At 38.7% G+C, this 19,156-nt stretch overlaps 1 protein-coding gene across 2 annotated transcripts; it reads left to right on the plus strand.

Annotated features, from left to right (window-relative positions):
* The first annotated feature begins 91 nt into the window (after nt 1–91).
* On the plus strand, nt 92–16,517 carry LOC105056538 (DNA-directed RNA polymerases IV and V subunit 2). Of its 2 annotated transcripts, none has more exons than XM_073247302.1 (8): nt 92–444; nt 5,377–5,853; nt 8,450–8,656; nt 9,635–10,548; nt 11,430–11,721; nt 13,440–14,387; nt 15,049–15,320; nt 15,632–16,517. In XM_073247302.1, exons 2-8 carry the CDS (start codon nt 5,419–5,421, stop codon nt 16,131–16,133), a joined length of 3,570 nt encoding a protein of 1,189 aa, XP_073103403.1. In that variant the 5' UTR covers nt 92–444; nt 5,377–5,418; the 3' UTR covers nt 16,134–16,517. The 2 variants fall into 2 exon arrangements, with proteins under 2 accessions (XP_073103403.1, XP_010937061.1); XM_010938759.4 differs by lacking the exon at nt 92–444 and adding an exon at nt 4,039–4,195.
* Nucleotides 16,518–19,156: the final 2,639 nt, after the last annotated feature.

Genomic DNA, 19,156 nt, shown 5'->3' on the forward strand with positions numbered 1-19,156 from the left:
CCGCTGCAAAACCCCCACCCCCACCCACAAAACCCTCATCGATCCCATTTCTCCCTTCCCCACCCACCCGCCGCCGCGCCCCTCTCAAAATCCTCATCCACCCCCTTTCTCCCTTCCCCACCCACCCGCTACCGGCCCCCCCTCTCAAAACCCTCATCATCCCCCTTTCTCCTACCACCGCCACCTCTCCCAACACCCTTCCGATCCATGCTTTTCCCCTCTCGTCCATTTCCGTATTCAACCTTCCCCACCCACTCGTCGCCGCCGCCCCTCTCAAAATCCTCATCCACCCCGATTTCTCCCACCACCGCCGTCTCTCCTCTCTCCAATGAGGAGATGCCGTTACCGCTGTCGTGAGTGGTGGTCAGCAGACCGGGAAGGACGCCGAACCTGAGAGAACGGCGGCCGACGGTGTACAGGCCCGGGCTTCGCCGAGGACCGTGGGTAACCCTTCTCTTCCTCCTATTCCTCATATCTAAAGCTCATTCAATCTTTCTGATACCGTTATTTTGCTTTTTTTCTTTTTTTTTCTCCTTTTTTTCCATCTCCTTCTCCTCTCAGCCTAACCCTAATTCCATCCTAACCCGTTCCTTTCTTCTTCCTCTCGGCCGTCTTTCTCGCTTTTTTTTTTTTTTTTGAGTTCCCTTCCTTGATCCGATCTACTCTTTTATTCTTCCTGTCGGCCGTCTTTCTCGCTCCTTTTTTTTTTTTTTTTTTTCTGGGTGCCCTTCCTCCATGCTAACACCCCCCCCCCCCCACCCCGCCTTTTTTTTTTTCCGGAGTTCCCTTCTCCGATCCAACCCCGCAATCCCGCCCCCCCCCCCCCCCCCTTTTTTTTTTCTTCCGGCGTCCCCTTCTCCGATCCACCCCTCTCTGCAACCCCCTCCTAACCCTAACCCGAGCCAATACCCCCTTAACCCCAACCCTAACCCTAACCCGTGACTTTTTTTTTTTTTTTCTCTCAGGCGGACATTGAGGAAGGCTGCCACTGACAGCAACCCTCTGTCCCTCCCTTGTTCTGTTCACTGGGAGGCTGCTGATTGCCAGCAGCAACCGTGACTTTTTCCCCCTTTTATGTATGGACATTGAGCAAGGCTGCTGTAACATGGTAGCAAGCCTCTGTCCCTTTCCTCCCTCCCTCAGATGATGTTTATGAATAAAGGAGTGGAAGGCTGCCAAACAGCAACCCTCCTGCATCCTTTTTGATAGCACAATGAAAGAGCTCCAGACCAAACTGACGAGGGAACGAAAATCAGAAATATTCGATAAAAATAAACAAAAAAATAAGAAAGAGTCTTCTAAATCACCTTCTGCAGCTTTCTTTTCTCGATTCAGTGTCTTTGAGCCCTCAGTAAACCTGACCAAAAAAAAAAAAAAAAATCAATCAAAACCAAAAGAAAAAGAAGAAAAAAACCTCACCTTCTCTATCCAACCGTTCTCCGTGTTTGAATCGGCCTCTGAACTTTCCCACGCATATATAGCCTTGAGCTGGGAAATGGTCGATAAGACAATCCATCCTTGTCCTCTGTTTTTTTTTGCCCAAAAAACCTGCTCTCTCTAATTAAAGCCTCTGCGATTCCTTTTCTTAACTCTCGATCCTGCAAGAAACCATGTAATGTCCCTTTCAAATCCAAGTATCGTTCCGTTTTTTTTTTCCCTCTCTGTCAGTGAAAAATCAAACGTAGAGACCTTTTCTCCTCTCCCGCAAGGCTTCTATTTGACCTTGGTGTTTCCCTCCCTCCCTACTTTCTCCACCGAATCCTCTGTCGGCCTCAACACAGAATGAAAGGGAGTCAGTACCCAGGATGCTGACTCAGACGTACGTTACTGTGGGGAAAATCAAAAGCAGAGACCTTTTCTCCTTTCCTGCAAGGCTTTTGGTTGACCTCGCTGTTTCCCTCCCTCCCTCCTGACTTTCTCCACCGAATCCTCTATTCCATGGCACCATCCTACATCGACACGTGGTGCACCGATGGATGACATCTTGAAAAAGCTCTGGACTTGACATGTGGGGTGCCCAACGCTTGACAGATGGCATTTTGGGTGACCCATTGGCTCTTTTTTAATCTATTAGATAGATTTCTTGCAACAGGAGGTTTCAAACAACTTGCACAGTACGGGTCCACCAGCAACTTCTTACCATCTAATAACAAAATCATGATAACATACACTAGTAAATCAAAATGCGTGCTTCAATTATCATAGAAGGGTAATTATTGTATACACCAAATAAGCAAATTTATTGATTACTCATAAATCCATTAATCATAAATCGACATCAGCTTCTGTATACACCATAAGCACAAAAATCTGGCAGCCATTAACAACTCAACATCAAAAACCTAGTGCATTGATGAATAAAATTCTTCGATAGAAATCTGTAACCAAATAAGCTCCATAGCATATAATGCAAAAATATTTCAACACAGTTTCGAAAACATCCAATAATCAACGACTCCTGCAAAGTTTTTCTGGAATTAAGCCAGCACCAAGCTACAAAATATTATCTTTTCTATGTCTCAGTTCATCAAGACATTTCGATGAAAAAAAATCCATGAAGGAAATCTCAATAAACAGCAAGAGAGTATGAGACGGCCCAAAAGGGTCGGAAAATGTAGTAGTCAAAGATGGAGGTATAAGAAAAGGAAGGATCGCCGGCGGTGGACGGTCGGAGGTGGAAATGGAGGTTCGTCGGCAATGCCTCGGTGGTCTCTCCTCCCGAGTCAAGTAACCGACCATGAGAGGCATGATCCCGGACTTGCGAAAACGGCATTGGCGGCAGCGAAAGAGCGATGGAGAACTCGTCAGCCGGCGGTGAGGCGGATTCCCCCTCCAAAATTGATGTTAGGGCTATGGTTAAAGATCGATGTGACATGAGACCATCTCCACTTCCCCCTTTCGTCTCCTAGAGAGAGAGACGAGATTGGATGCTCCACTTCTCCTTTCGTCTTCAAGAGAGAGAAAAAGATAAGGATGTTTTGTATGAAAAGTATATGCGGGAGAAGTCTGTGCCGTCGATGTCTCCCTTTTTATGCGACGATGCTGGATCGACGGGAGAGGATGCGCTTGCATAGGAATTACTATGCTTCGTGCATCTGGTGTTTAGATGGCTTTTTGATTGCTCGGACATAGGAGGGGCAGAGTCTCGGCGTTACCGATGCGGTCATCAGAAAGCACAAAATCCAAAAATAGGACCCACCTCAAGAATGATGTCGTAAAGCGAGTGTTGAAGCGGGTAGCACTCCCTCTCTCGGGTGTCGAGATTTTTTTTAACCACCTTTCTTGATAGTATAACAAGATAAACCAACCTTTGCGCACATGGTGCCGTAAATGAGTGGAGCCGGACAGCCTCTCGCTCGATAGATAATCAAGCCAAATTGCGAATTATTTATTATTTAAATTTTTATATTTTTTATTTAAGTATTTTAATAATAATCTCAATCTTATTTTATTTTTATAGTTAAAAACATACTTTATTTTACATTAAGTATATTAATTTATAATAATCATTATAAATAACTATTTATACAGATAATAACATTTAAAATAATGTGTAATATAAAAAATTATTTATAAATTACTATTTTGAGATAATTGGAACCAAGCACAAATAAGCTAAAGCTTAAATCTAGTTTCGTCGTTCGAGCTAGAGGTTGCTTGGCTTCGCTCATTTACGGCACGGTGTGCACATAGGTTGGTTTACCTCATTGTACTACTAAGAAAGGTGGTTAAAAAAAGCCTCGACACTGGGGAGAGCGGGAGCGCTACCCGCTTCTACACTCGCTTTACGACGTCATTCTTGAGGTGGGTCTCATTTTCGGGTTTTGTGCTTTTCGGTGACCGCATTGGTAACGCATGCTCAGCCCCTCCCCTGTGCTCGAGCAATCAAAAAGCCATTTAAACACCAAATGCACTAAGCATAGTAATTCTTATGCAAGTGGACACGATGGCAGAGACTTCTCCCGCATATACTTTTCGTACAAAACATCCTTCTCTTTTTCTCGCTCTTGGAGACGAAAGGGGAAGTGGAGCGTCAAGTCTCGTCTTTCTCTGTGGGAGACGAAAGGGGAAAGTGGAGATGGTCTCGTGTCACATCGATCTCTAACCATAGCCCTAGCACCAATTTTGGAGGGGGAATTTGCCTCACCGCCGGCTAGCGAGCTCTCCTCCACTGCCGCCGATGTTGTTTCCGCAGGTACTGAGATCTCTCTCTCTCTCTCTATCTCCATTCTCGAGATCAGGCCTCTCGTGGTCGGTTACTTGACTCGGGTGGAGAGACCACCGAGGCATTGCCGGCGAACCTCCATTTCAGCCTCCGGCCGTCCACCACCGGCGATCCTTCCCCTTTCTGTACCCCCATCTTTGACTACATTTTTCGGCCCTTTTGGGCCGTCTCGTACTCTCTTGCTGTTTATTGATTGAGATTTCCTTCATGGATTTTTTTCATCGGAACGTTTTGATGAACTGAGATGTAGAAGAGATAATATTTTGTAGCTTGGTGCTGACTTGATTCTAGAAGAGCTTTGCAGAAATGGTTGATCGTTGAATGTTTTCGAAACTTTGTGTTGAAATATTTTTGCATTATATGCTATGTAGCTTATTTGGTTACGAGTTTCTATTGAAGAATATTATTCATCAGTGCACTAGGTTTTCGATATTGAGTTGTTAATGGTTGCTGGATTTTTGTGTTTATGGTATATACAGAAGCTGATGTCAATTTATGAGTAATCAATAAATTTGCTTATTTGGTGTACCAGTTAATGGCTTTCTGTGTTGGGAGAGTACAATAATAACCCTTCTATGATAATTGAAGCACACATTTTGATTTATTAGTGTACTAGTGTATGTTATCATGGTTTTGTTATTAGATGGTAAGAAGTTGCTGGTAGACTGGTACTGTGCAAGTTGTTTGAAACCTTCTGTTGCAAGAAATAGGGAATGGATTGGAGCTTTTCCTTGTATTATTGTTGGGGGAGAAGAGTCTAGCATGAAAGTCTATGTATTTGTTGATTTTGTATAAAATCCATTAGGTTCATCCTTCTAGCTGGTAAGCATATAGGAAGCGGCAATCATAAATTCTTATGTTCAATAGTAACTGGTCCTAACATTCAAGTATACATTATATAATGCTCATTCCTGGTTCCTTTTAAAGTGTACACTTTTGCGAATATCATTACTACAAATATCTTGGGTACAGATTTGGATTTTGTGGAGTTAATGTTTGGCCATTTTCCTTTAGGCCGGCGAATCATTTCAAGTGTCTGGTGCATTAAAATAGGACCATGATCTGCGAGTTCATGAAACGAAATCGGCTTGATATTTTGTTTGAATTATATTAATTCTTGTCTCTGACAGCTTACCGTGACTCTGTTTCAGGATTGTTGTGACTTGTGTGTGTGACAACTGCTGGAGTCATAGATGGAAGTGGAACAATCCCCCGATGGACCTGAGCCTATGAATGTTGATTCTCCTAATAATGGCACTGAGGACCTTGATATGAATGTTGGAAGTCTGGAAAAGTTTTGCAAAGAAGCTGCCCGGTCCTTTTTTGCTGAATGGGGGCTCATTAGTCACCAGATAAATTCGTATAATGAATTTATAGAGCATGGGATTCAAGATCTGTTTGACTCCCTTGGTGAAGTGAATGTAGAGCCTGGGTATGATCCCTCTAAGAAACGGGGTGCTGAATGGCGTCATGCAACTGTTTCATTTGGGAAGGTTAGGCTAGAGAAGCCTTCATTTTGGTCTGGGAGGGATGACCTACCAGAGGAAAATCTCAAATTATTGCCTAGACATGCTCGCCTCCAGAATATGACGTACTCCTCTCAGATGAAAGTGGAAGTGAGAGTGCTGGTGCGGAAACTGCTTTACCACTCTTAAAATTTGTTTATTCCTGTCATATTGATTTAGTGAGAATATCATTTGGGAAAGAAGCAGTCCTCAAAGAGTCTGCTAATTAATTACAACTTCTTCTGTTAATATAAACTAGTCTTATAATTTGCATGTATATCTTTCTCCAAAGGAGCTCTATATAACTGCCAATAAAAGTGCAAATATAAATGCATCATTTGGATTGTTTAGTCAAATTTATCTCCCTTCATGTTTTGGATGAATAATTGCAGAAAATTGTTAATTTTCATTCCTTGATTGATGCTTTTATGATTCAGCATTTTTGACTATAATGTGACTCCAGTCTGAAATGTTATCACAATTTATTTTTTTTGTCTTGGTAACTGTAAACTTTTGCTCTTACACTCTTAATGATTAACACTAGTGATTTCTGCTGAAACTTGAAAACTTCACATCTTATTGCATTTGGCTGTGATTAGCATCACTGAAATCATTTTACTATTTTTTGTTCATAATTGGGACTATTTTTCTGGTTTTGCATGTTATTTCATTTGTCTGTTATTAGTATCACCAAAAACATCATCTTAATTACAGAATCAAAGGAGGACATCAGTTCATGTTTTGCATCGTCCTTGCAAAATTATCAGTTTAACACTCTTCCTAGTGAGTGAGATTCATATCGTGGAGCTATTTGTTCTTGTTTTATCGTGTATGTTGGTAACATTTACTTTGGACATCAATCCATGTTTTGCATGGTCATTGCAAGCTTATCAGTTTATCAAACTTCTCAATGATTGAGATAGATATTGTGGAGCTATTCATTCTTGTCTTATCATTTTAAGTTGATAAAATTTGCTTTGGAAAGCAATGATCATATGTAACCTGTTTAACTTTCTGTGCACACGCTTATTTGTCATCATCTATGACTCAGAGCCATCTTCGCCTTCAGTATTCATTACAGTCATAAACTGTCAATGGTGCCTTTCAAATTTATCTCATGAAGAAAATAAAGATGGGAAGCATGCAGAAACTCATTTGTGTATCGGAATAAAAAGCTTATTGCGCTTTGTGGTTATCCTATTAAATGAGCTTAGGCAGTCTACTTATTATGATACCTATGATATTATGGCTGTCACATGTAATTTTAGAGGCTTAAGCATATGCATGCATTTTTTACATTTTTGGAATATTTGCCAAAAAAAAGGGTGCCTGCTGTTTTGTGTGAGTTGCTTTGGTTAATGATTCTTTAAGATGTGATCATATGGAGACAATGGTGCTCGGTGATATCAATTTGATTTATTAGAATGATAAGAAGAATGAAAATGAGTACATATTGATGTTTAATTGCAATTAGTCTTACATGAGTCACTTTTCTAATATTTCATTTTGGTGGCTTCGTGTCCAGGTGCAATGGTGCACCCAACTGAAACCGAGCAATCCTTTTCGCTCATGCACATAAAGTACTATGTTTCCCTTCATTCCTTTCGTCTAATTTATATGACTTGCATTTTGTTAATTTCTTTTTTTCTTGGGAAGGTGGAAGCAGTTAGACATTTTGTTTTAAGAGAATTTAATTGGTTAGCATGTTCTCAGGCGTGCTAACCATTTTCACTTTCTTGTTATGCCCTTATTAGTTGATGCTTTTGGAAGGAATGTATAACACACAATAGTCGACATGTAGTTTAGATATTCCAGTAAAGGCTCATGTGTGTTGCATGTTTTTATATATGATAAGATGTTACACTTTCTAACTCTTTCATCCATTCTCTTGGGAGCTAGTAGCTTCAATATTTAGACATTATGTTCTGCCTTGACTTGAATTACAGAGTCGAGGTTTCATACAACAGTCTCTTGTGACTGTACTAATATGAGCTATTACCTTTTTTTCTTTTTTTGTTTTTTTTAAATGTATCTTGAGGCATCATATGCCATTCCATTCTGCCATATGTGTAAGGGATTTTTGGATAAAGAATTTAAAGCCCTTTTTTCATTGCTGATGATCTCTCATTTTTTTGAGATAAAGAAAAACAATTTTTAATATTACAATGCTCAAAGCAATGTAATCATATATCTATAATACTGGGTGTAAGGTCACCTATTGCATCAGCTCCTGAATGTTTGATGTGATTGTAGTGAGGTGCTTAATCGGGGTTGTGATGCGACCAAGAAGCTGGAAGAAATAAACATGAGGAAAACTGATAAATGTCAGGAAAATGAAAGATAGATTATTGGTTTTCACAAAGGACTTCATCTTTGTTTGTGTAGACCTTGTTCCTGCTCAGAAGCATCTGGTAGCCAAACTTCAGATAGCTGTTATACATTTGGGTCTCTAATGCATCATATAATTGAAAGTTTTTAAGACCATGATATGCTTGACAGTTCAAATCTCTATTTGGAGGGTGAACCATTATAGACTAGCTGAATAAACCATATGTTTATATATGACATGGCTATTCGTTTTAATAAATTATTATTATTATTTTTTTGTTATACAGCATGATGTGGTTAGTTGGTCAGATTGGAGAATTTGTTGAACATCTGCATGATTTCTCGTTTATATTCTTGCTTCATACTCAAATAAGTGATGTAATTGCATCAGGTTTATACACAAGAAAAAAGTGACAAGGCAAAGACCGGCAAAGATGCATATATTGTTAAGAACGTGGTGAGCGACAAAAAGAAGGAGATTGCAATCGGAAGAATTCCTGTTATGATTAGATCAAAGCTTTGCTGGCTCCACACACTTGACAAAAGTGATTGCCTTTTTGATTCTGGTGGCTACTTTTTGATCAAAGGAATGGAGAAGGTGAATATGTTATTGAATCTCTCTTAGTATTGATGTAGCTGCACAAAGAATTACTTTGTCATCTCAATATGTTAATTTATTATGTCAAATTTATTCAGTACAATTTTTCACATTCTTTAATGCATTCTTGAGCATCCTCCTCCCCCACCACTGCACCCTCCCAGTCCCCCTCTGCTCCACCTCACACTCCTCTGGCCTGCTGGGGGCATGAGATGACATAGCGAACCAGATAAGCACCTAAACTTATAACTTGAATTGGTATAATGAGTGCATGGTAGCTGTGGAACCAGGCAAGTTCATGCTTTGACTAAAGCAAAGGAGCACTATATTCTTGAAAGATCAAGTTCACAAGCAAAAGAAAGAATAAAAATATTTAAAAATTAAATTGTATTTATAATAGAACTCTTAAAGTGTTCTGCATGTAACCCTTCTATATAAAACCAACAAAATCTTAGTGAAACAAAGTCTATTATTTGGATATTGGGTTACCAACTCTGGAAACCTGTCCAAGATACTAACATGCTTTGAACTTGTATCAGATCATGTGTTCTGATTGTGACTCGATTGTTCAGCATCTTATTGAACCGACCACAAATTTTTTGGCAAGGCTTGGTGGTTATGGTTTATGCCGAGCATGATAAAATATTATCTCAAATTAACAAACTGAAAACTATGAGACATAAAAACAGTTTGGAACTTGCACTGCCAGGCCTAAAATGGATGCATGTATTACATTTTCTTTACAGAAATAGTTGTCTATTATTACTGTGCTTATCTGAGAACTCTGGCGTAACACTGTAATTATTGTCAACCTGCTCCATAAATGCATGTATTGTGTTTAGTGTGTAACTATTTTGCTGATGAACTACAATGGACCTGATTGTTTTATCCATTTGATGTGAACATGCCTTTAAGCTTTATGTAAAGGGGCATGAATTTATTTGATCAATTTTTCATTTTTTTTGTTCTGCTTTGCAGACCTTTATTGCACAGGAACAGAGGCATTTAGCAAGAGTCTGGGTCACTGACAAACCAAGCTGGGCGGTATCATATTTATCTGAAATAAAGAGGAAGAGAATCTACATAAAACTCGTTGAAGCTCCAAAAGCTGAAGGTTTCAGTGGTGGAAAGGTTGTCAACTTTTTTTTCTTGTATGCTACAATTCCAGTTTGGATTATGTTTTTTGCCCTTGGTGCATCATCTGATAAAGAAGTGTTTGAGATGATTGATCTTGGAGAATCTAGTGCCGATTTGATAAATATAATTTTGGCAACTGTTAAAAATGCTGACGAGCATTATAAGAAGTTCCGTGAGGATGCTGATGAGCATGATAAGAACTTCCGCAGGATTGATAAGGCTCAGGATTATGTAAATGGTCAGGTCAAAGTTTCAAAATTTCCTCCCAGTGAATCATTTGATGAATATGTTGATAAGTTCCTATTTCCCAATATCTACGGGCACAGGCAGAAGGCACTGTTTTTAGGATACATGGTGAAATGCCTTCTATTGGCATGCTTTGGGAAAAGAAAATGTGACAATAAGGATGATTTCAGAAACAAGAGATTGGACTTGGCTGGTGAACTGCTTGCAAGAGAGTTGCGTGCTCATATTAGGCATGCTGAGAGGCGGATGGTGAAGGCAATGCAGAGGGATTTATATGGGGACCGTGACCTGCAGTTGATTGAACGGTATTTAGATGCTTCGATTATCACGAATGGACTGAATAGAGCTTTTTCAACTGGTGCATGGTGCCATCCATACAAAAGGACGGAAAGGTGCTCGGGCATCGTTGCAACTCTTAGAAGAACAAATCCCCTCCAAATGATGTCTGACTTGAGAAAGACACGTCAACAGGTTGCATATGCAGGGAAGGCTGGAGATGCTAGATATCCGTGAGTCCTTTTTTTTCTTTTCTCTTTTATTTTATCTCCTTTTCTATGCATACTTCTGGTTTAGTAAATGTTTTATAACATCAAATATTAGCATTTTTTTTTTAAATATTTTGTGTGGATTAGCTTTATGCAACTACATATTTTACAGTTCAAGGAATACTGGCTGAAATTTCTCTTCAGCCAAGAGAAATATTTAGTCATTTGCATTTCATTCCTTTTTGTGATGTTTTTGCTAGCCTCAAAGAAGCAAGCTTGGGAATGCAAACTGGAAGACCACAACTAATGAACTCATGCCTCTCCCCCCTCCCTCTTTATACCTTGTCATGCGATTTATAAGTTATGGGATATATAAAAGATTAAGCTCTTTCACTTGGATGTATTTTGGGAAGTGAGAGAAGGTGTTGAAGGAGTCCTGATTATGAAGAGTTAAGTTGGAGCATAGGTTTCCTGACATATAAATAATGAAGATCAACATGAATGCAATCCCTTTATATCAAAAGCCTAACAAAGGGTTTAAGTCCTTAGAAGTGATCATGTACATCTTAATAATCACTGATCAGGCGGTGGTAATTTTCAATGCCAAAGACGATCTTGATAAATATGATCTTATTGGTGGACATTGAGGTAGAACTTGGTTATAGATCAGAATTGGTTATGCAGGAACAAGTAATTTAATGATGTAGGTGGTCCAACATCTTGTTGCTCTGCTTATAATTTGGAGTTGTAGTGCATTATATGCTATTGCAATAAAGTTGATGTTTTCTTTGTTGTAAATAGCAGCATATTATGGTTTTGTTAAGACCATAAGAATAACTACTGCTTCTGGTTTTGTTTGGCAATTCTCACTTCTAACACTGACTTGATGTACAATTTGCATGCAGAAACCCGTCGTATTGGGGCAAGTTGTGTTTTCTGTCCACCCCAGACGGAGAAAATTGTGGACTTGTGAAAAATTTAGCTGTCACTGCACTTGTCAGCTTGAAAGTGACAGAACCAATATTGGATAAATTGATCTCCTGTGGTATGGAGAAATTGGATGAAATTTCATTAACATCAGTAAGCAGTATGGATAAAGTTTTTCTGAATGGAGACTGGGTTGGAGTTTGTGCTGATTCAAGTTCATTTGTTGCAAGATTAAGATGCATGCGTCGTGCTACACTAATCCATTCACAGGTCTGTCCTTTTCTTCCCGTTTATTATGAACTTTTAATTCTTTGCCACATTAAAAAGCACAAATTGAACCTTCCGATCTGTCAATTTTCTTTCCCAAAAAGTTACTATATTTATTATGTAACTTTGTTTATAAACCCATTTCCAATGGTATTTATATATATATATATATAGGCAGAAAAAAGCAAACTTCAGTTCTGGTAATCCCCCCAAATCTGATATATTTTCCTAATACTCGCATGAATTTCACTAGTCACTTTGTACCTCTCTCAAATTGCAAGCCTCTCCTAACCCCACAATACCGCTTCTCTTTCTTCTAGTTTCCCCGTAAATCTTATATTCGTTCTGAAGTTCATTCCAGATATCAATTAGTTCCATTACTTCAAAGTTCTTAATTACCATGTGCATAATTTCTTAATGCATGTAATTGCTTACCAGTTCGATCCTCTCCTTGTGGTGTCTGTACCATCAAGAGGACTAGGACTGCTTGTCCCTTATCTTGGGAAGGAATTTTTAATTTCTTTAGAATTGATTTTCCTTATGTCTAGTTATATCTCCTATTTCTTTGATTTTTTTTAAACAACTGTTTGTAATATTATGATGAATCTCACAAAAAATCACTATTATGCTTTCACGTGCCTATATTTTGTATATGTGCATTTAGTGGAAGGTTAAGTATGTTAAGTTTGTCACAGTAAGGTGATACACAATGATAAATATGCCTAAGAATTTTGATTTTTGTTTTTCCATTTCACAATTGTTAATTCCTGGTGTAGGTTGCTACTGTAAGGTTTAAACTCTGATTTGGAATGCATATAAGAAGCATGCTGTTCATGCATAAAAATTGCACAACTGCATTATGGATAAAAAGAATTGCAGATTGGCCTGAAATATCCACCTGCTTGAAGAAGTCTGGCTGTTAATCATATTGCTTTGTCTCTATTGAAATCTGCATTTAATTTGGTGGTGCTGTAGCCTGTCAATGCGAAATCCCTTTAGACATAAGCTTTAAGCGAAATGGTTAAAGGAGCATGATTCAATTTTCTTATGAAATTACCAAAGGAGTACTTCATGCACTCAAGTTGGCTGATTAATAAATGTTTGTGTTAAGGATGGTTGTGGACTGCTTTGTGGACATGTTACCCAAAAGAACATCCTTATTTTTGTATCTTTGAAGTTTTTAAGCTTTTAGGTTAGCTTTTGCTGCTTGCCTAAAAAAGCTGCCTGAATTTATCTTGCTGGCTGCTAGAATCTGCTAAAATGTCTCACTAAACTGTTAGTAGGCAGTAAAATTGACTTCAAGAGAGAGCATCAAACATTAAATGAATTTTTCAGTAGTATTGAAATGTATGGTTTTTTTTTTTTTTTTGGGTGCATGACCAATGCAACACATTCCTGAGACAGAATCAGTAATCATCTCATGCTGAAATTTGAGCACAGATTTATAGTGCACCCTTTCTAAATATTTGTATTTCTTTTGTGAGTGTCTACATGGTGTTGCTTATATGAACCATGATGCTCATCTCTTTTCACACATATATGATATGTTGGCCCAATTTATACATGTTCGAATATACACTGATAATAAGAGCTTCTCATGACATTTGGAAAATAGTTGTCTAATTTGTTTTTGTGTGTAACACGTGATTTGCTACTGTTGTGAATTTACTCAACTGAATTTGCTGAACTGATTTCTGTTGTGATATTCTTTTACTTCATAGGTGGAGATCAAGAGGGACAAGCACCAAAGAGAAGTCCGAATATTTTCTGATGCAGGAAGAATTCTGAGGCCACTTTTAATAGTTGAGAATTTAGAGAAAATAAGCAAGCTTAAAGGAGGTGTTTGCTCTTTCCAACATCTTATGGATCAGGGAATCATAGAACTTATAGGTGTTGAAGAAGAAGAGGATTGCCCCACAGCATGGGGAATCAGGCACCTTTTTATGGGAGATGAAGGTCAACCTGCTCCAAAATACACCCACTGTGAACTTGATGTTTCATTCTTATTGGGCTTAAGTTGTGGCATCATCCCTTTTGCCAACCACAATTTTGCTAGGAGGGTTCTGTACCAGGCCGAGAAGCATTCTCAACAGGCTATCGGTTTCTCCACGACCAATCCAAACATCAGAGTGGACACTCTTTCCCACCAACTGTACTATCCACAGAAACCACTTTTCAGAACAGTGATAGCTGATTGCCTTGGTAGGGCTGTCCATTCATTGGGACGAAAAGACAGCATGCCCAGACCAGAGTACTTCAATGGTCAAAATGCTATTGTGGCAGTCAATGTTCACCAAGGATACAACCAGGAGGATTCCTTGGTCATGAATAGGGCTTCCTTAGAGCGTGGAATGTTCCGTACAGAACATTTCAGGAGTTACAAAGCTGAGGTTGAGAATAAGGAACTTACCAAACGTTTTAAGCTGAGGGATAAGGTTGACTTTGGCAAAATGCAAAGCAAAAAAGGAAAAGTAGACAGTCTAGATGATGATGGTTTCCCATATATTGGTGCTAGTCTTCAAAGTGGTGATATTGTTATTGGGAAGGTTGCAGAATCTGGAGAAGATCATGGCATCAAGCTGAAACACACAGAAAAAGGGATGGTACAAAAAGTAGTGCTTTCAGCAAATGATGAAGGCAAAAATTTTGCAGTTGTTACTCTGAGACAGGTCAGCTCTAGATATAAAGTCCCATACATCAGTCAATCTCCAGCCTTTTTTATATGCTGAATGCTATACAAGTTTAAATATTGTTTTTCATAGCTTGAAGACCATTATTAATATTTTATAGTTAGAAACATTCTATCTTTTACTGTTCCATTCTTGTCTAGCACCCTTTTGTTCGTTATTCCTGTTTGCAACTTTGTCCTTCCTGTTGCAACTACTTGCATCTTAGCTTCCTCAACGTGGATTTGTCAAGGGTATGAGTAATATATTTTGTTCAACACTCGGTTCTACACAAAAGTTACTTTAAATGTTTTTTAGATGTTATAGAAATAAGCCATGGTGCTGAACTTTTTGTAAATTCTTGATACGTGACTGTAATGGTCACAATCTTATATTCACCGGTCACCATAGTACAACAGCTTTACTGGGCATTTTATCTACAGAAAGCAATACTACCTTTTCTCAAAAATAATACGGCACCTTCTCTATATTTTTACAACCTCTGTGCTACAGATGTAGTTCTTCAAATTTGTTAAGGTGTACATTCGATTGAATTGGGAAGGTGCAACCACCCATTTAACTGAAGCTAGATCTTTTGATCATTTTTTCTCTTTACTTTCTATTTTTCAACCTTGTGTGTGACTAATTGATCAAATCACTTCAGGTTCGATCTCCCTGTCTTGGAGATAAATTTTCCAGTATGCATGGGCAGAAGGGTGTGGTTGGTTTCTTGGAGTCTCAGGAAAATTTTCCATTCACCTGTCAAGGAATAGTTCCTGATATTGTGATAAATCCACATGCTTTTCCTACAAGGCAAACTCCTGGTCAGCTGCTTGAGGCTGCTTTGGGTAAGGGAATTGCCTGTGGAGGTTCAGTGAGATATGCTACACCATTTACCACTGCATCAGTTGATGTTATAACGGAGCAGCTGCACAGGTGAGATACATTTCATGCCAGAGACTAAAGCAAGTCAGAGTACCTAACCTTGAAAACTATTGTTTTGTGTTTCTTGACCATCCTTGTTGCTGTCATTGAGCAGCAGCTGCGTGTGTTAAATTCATCTCATGCCAAGTATAACGGCCTTTGCTTAGCTTGCCCCGGTGTAAAATTAATAGCAACATGTTCTGCAGTTTTGTCAATTTATACGCACAATATGACACAGCATATGATTGAATTCAGCTTTTCCTTATTTAAATATGAAAAAACATGTACTGATTGCTAATCTAACCTGGCCTCAAACTCTTCAGGGCTGGTTTCTCCAGATGGGGTAGTGAGAAGGTTCTGAATGGCCGGACTGGTGAAGTCATGCGCTCTATGATCTTCATGGGCCCCACATTTTATCAGAGATTAATCCATATGGCTGAAGACAAGGTCAAGTTCAGGAACACTGGGCCAGTACACCCGCTCACAAGGCAGCCGGTAGCCGACAGAAAGAGGTTTGGTGGGGTGAAGTTTGGAGAGATGGAGCGGGACTGCCTGCTTGCTCATGGGGCAGCTTCCAACCTACATGAGCGGCTATTCATGCTCAGCGACTTCTCTCAGATGCACATCTGTCAGACATGCAGGCGGGCTGCGAATGTTATCCTGCGGCCTGTGGTTGGGGGTAACAAGATTCGTGGACCATACTGTAATTTCTGTCAGTCCTCTGAAAACATAGTCAAGATCAATGTGCCTTACGGTGCAAAGCTGCTCTATCAGGAGCTCTTCAGCATGGGTATTTGCTTGAAGTTTGATACAGAGGTCTGTTAATCTCAAGATACTTATTGGCGCACTTGTGGTGGCAACGAAGCTGGATTGGATTAAACATATGGCCAGGTTAATTTCTTTATGTGCATGCTTTTGATGCATCCTGCTGCTGCAGATGTACATGCAAGTTTGTCGCCGTTCAAAAGTACCGACCTAAATTTACAGGCCTACCTATCCGATGGTTTCTAGATCATCATTTTGTTGTTGCTAAGATGTAAATATATACTTATCTCCAGGGATGCTCATCATCCATCTTCTAAATTCTTCTAAATGGTGTTAGGTCACTTTTATATGTTAACATTAGGTTATCTGGTGCAGTAGTGCTGTTGGATATCCATCTTGCCCGTTTTCCTGAAATGACAGCTTTTGATTATATTTGATGCTTTACTGTTGTTTATTATAGCATAGGCATCTTGACCATGTTGCATCAAGTGAAACGTACATGTTTGGTCACACTCTGCGTGACTACTTTAGTGACTGGTTTGAATCAAGTTTATGAAAAATGCTTGATTGTAAGATAATATCCTCTATAGATATCACCTGTGATCTTTGCACAGACCAAATAGAGGATTGTGCTCATCCCTTTGTTTGCTGCTCTTATGCTCTGTTATATTGGCAGCAGTCATGTTATATGTACCGAGTGAATTTCTGTCTTAATTCGTTGCCGGCTTTAACTAACTACATTTTGAATAGTCTGGTAGTGATGGAACAAAGATCACTATTGGCATATGTAGTCTGGTTGCTACGATGGATTCGAAATAAATGAATTTTTAATAACAATCAGATGATGATTATTTAATTAATGTGTAAATTGATAGTTTTTGTTAAAAATTATGGATGCTTGTATTCTTTCATCCTTTTTTGCCTCGTGTTTGGGATAGTCAAACATAAAAGGAGTCATCTTTTTGTCAATCTCGTGTAGTGTCTTGGCTACCTTCTGTTGGGATAATGAAAATTAATTTAAATGCATCTGTAGTCGGTGATAGGATAGCTGCGGGCTATGTGATTAAAAATCATGATGTTTTGTTGCCATGTGTTGGAGGTGAAGTACTATTTTATACTACTGTCTTTTTTTGTTAAATTGTTAGCAGCTTCGCTCGGCATCTGCGTTGCTATTTTTGAACTAAAGACTATTCATATTTGGGTACTAAAGGCTACTCATATTTGGGTGGAAGGAGACTTTGCCACAGCTTCTCTCGGCTAAGAAACTCTTCTTTGTATTTAACGAATCATATTCCTCATATTAATGATCTTTTACATTATAAACAATCGTGACATTTTATAACATATCTCAAGTAGAGGCAAATCAATTTGCAGATTTTATGGTTAATAGTGCTTTGAAGGGGGAATTTATATGGAATTATGAGGATATGCGTGACCATATTCGATAAACTATGGCATTGGGAGGAACACACTGTTCTCCTTCTCCTGCAATGTTCCAAGAAGCATGCAAGGATGAAGTGTGAAGATGCGGAAGATCTAGATTATATAATGAAAAATTCTGTCCATTACTGTTACTTGATCCAGCCATATCTTCAGATTTTTGGAACAAAGTGGATGGAAGCCTATTTTTGCATGTATTTGGGAGGCCAGTTCCTTTCTAAGGACCAGCATAATCGGAGTAACTGTCCCCTACTGTGCATACTTTTGGTGGATGCCGAGGCATTGTATCATATATATCAAATACTGGGTGATACTTTGAAGATTTCTTTGTACAGGATTTGTATAATCAGCAAAAAGAGAACGATATACTGGAAGAAAAAAACAAGAGGAAGTGAAAAATTTATAAAAAATATTGATATACGAGGGAAAAAATTTGAACGGAGAAATCGAAAGAACTTGGAAAAATCTGAGAGAATAGGAAAAATAACGCTGGGAAAAGAAGAGAGGAGGAAATTCAGTGATTCAGGAAAAAATTGAGGCGAAAAAGAAAAAAGAGTTGAGAAGAAAAGACAAATTCAGTCAAATAAGAAAAAAAATAGTGAGGAGTGTAGAGTTGACAGCACTTGACTTTCTTTTATTTTGTCTTGTGCAGGTTGTGATACTAACTTACACTTTTCCTATGATCAATTTCTATACTGAGATGTTTGTTACATGTATTATAATCCTGATGCTGCTTGTCAGATCATGGTTACATCAGCTGGATTTCTGTTCTATTTTCTTCAATTGCTACCAACTTTTATTTCATCTACACTGCCATTATGAGCCTGTGCTGCGCTTATCATCATGTATGGATTTTATACCTTACACATCATGGAGGTATATGGGACCAATATTGCTGTCAATGTGCCATTCGCTGCTGTATACAAGTAAAACAGGAGCATGGAAAAAGAACAGGAAAAATGGGAAAAAAAAAATAAAAAAAGAAAACAAAGAAAACAAAAAGAAGGAAAGAAAAATGAAGAGGAAAAAAACAAAAAAAGAAAGAAAGAAAAAGGGAAAAAAGGAATCTTTTTACTAACCTTTGCTGTTCTTCTTTGCCGGTTTCATTGTTAGCTGCTTATTCCTTTAATGCTGTGAATGATTCTTTCAATCCTGCTAATTATATACTTGAAATGGGTTCTTTACTTCCTCATATATGTTATGCAGAAAGTGATGGCATCTTTTATTGTCTATATAACATAGTGTTCTTCATCTTTCAATGCTGCTATATCAAAATTTACCGTTGCACATATCAGTCTTCAGATGGACCGGCAGGCGTTCTGAATGTTGTTCTATTACACCCCACTGATTTACCTCCTGATCATGTTCTGGTGGATAGTTTACTTCATACCTTTCATTATGCTGCAGTGTTTATGCTGTGGTTCAGATTGTTTCTACATACAGCTGGGGTGTTTATAATATCTCTGTTTGCATCCCTTGCACTCGTTGCAGATTGTTATCTGTTCCAGTTTAAGATTCAGTTCTATTATGGTGGTCATTGTACTCTCATCCAAGCCAAGGTGATAATTTTTCAACCGTCCTACTATGTAAGGAAAGTTACAATACATTTTCCAGGGCAACATCTTGGACTTTCAAATCATTGG

Source organism: Elaeis guineensis, chromosome 13, assembly GCF_000442705.2.
Source record: "Elaeis guineensis isolate ETL-2024a chromosome 13, EG11, whole genome shotgun sequence".
In the NCBI taxonomy this organism is placed as follows: Eukaryota; Viridiplantae; Streptophyta; class Magnoliopsida; order Arecales; family Arecaceae; genus Elaeis; species Elaeis guineensis.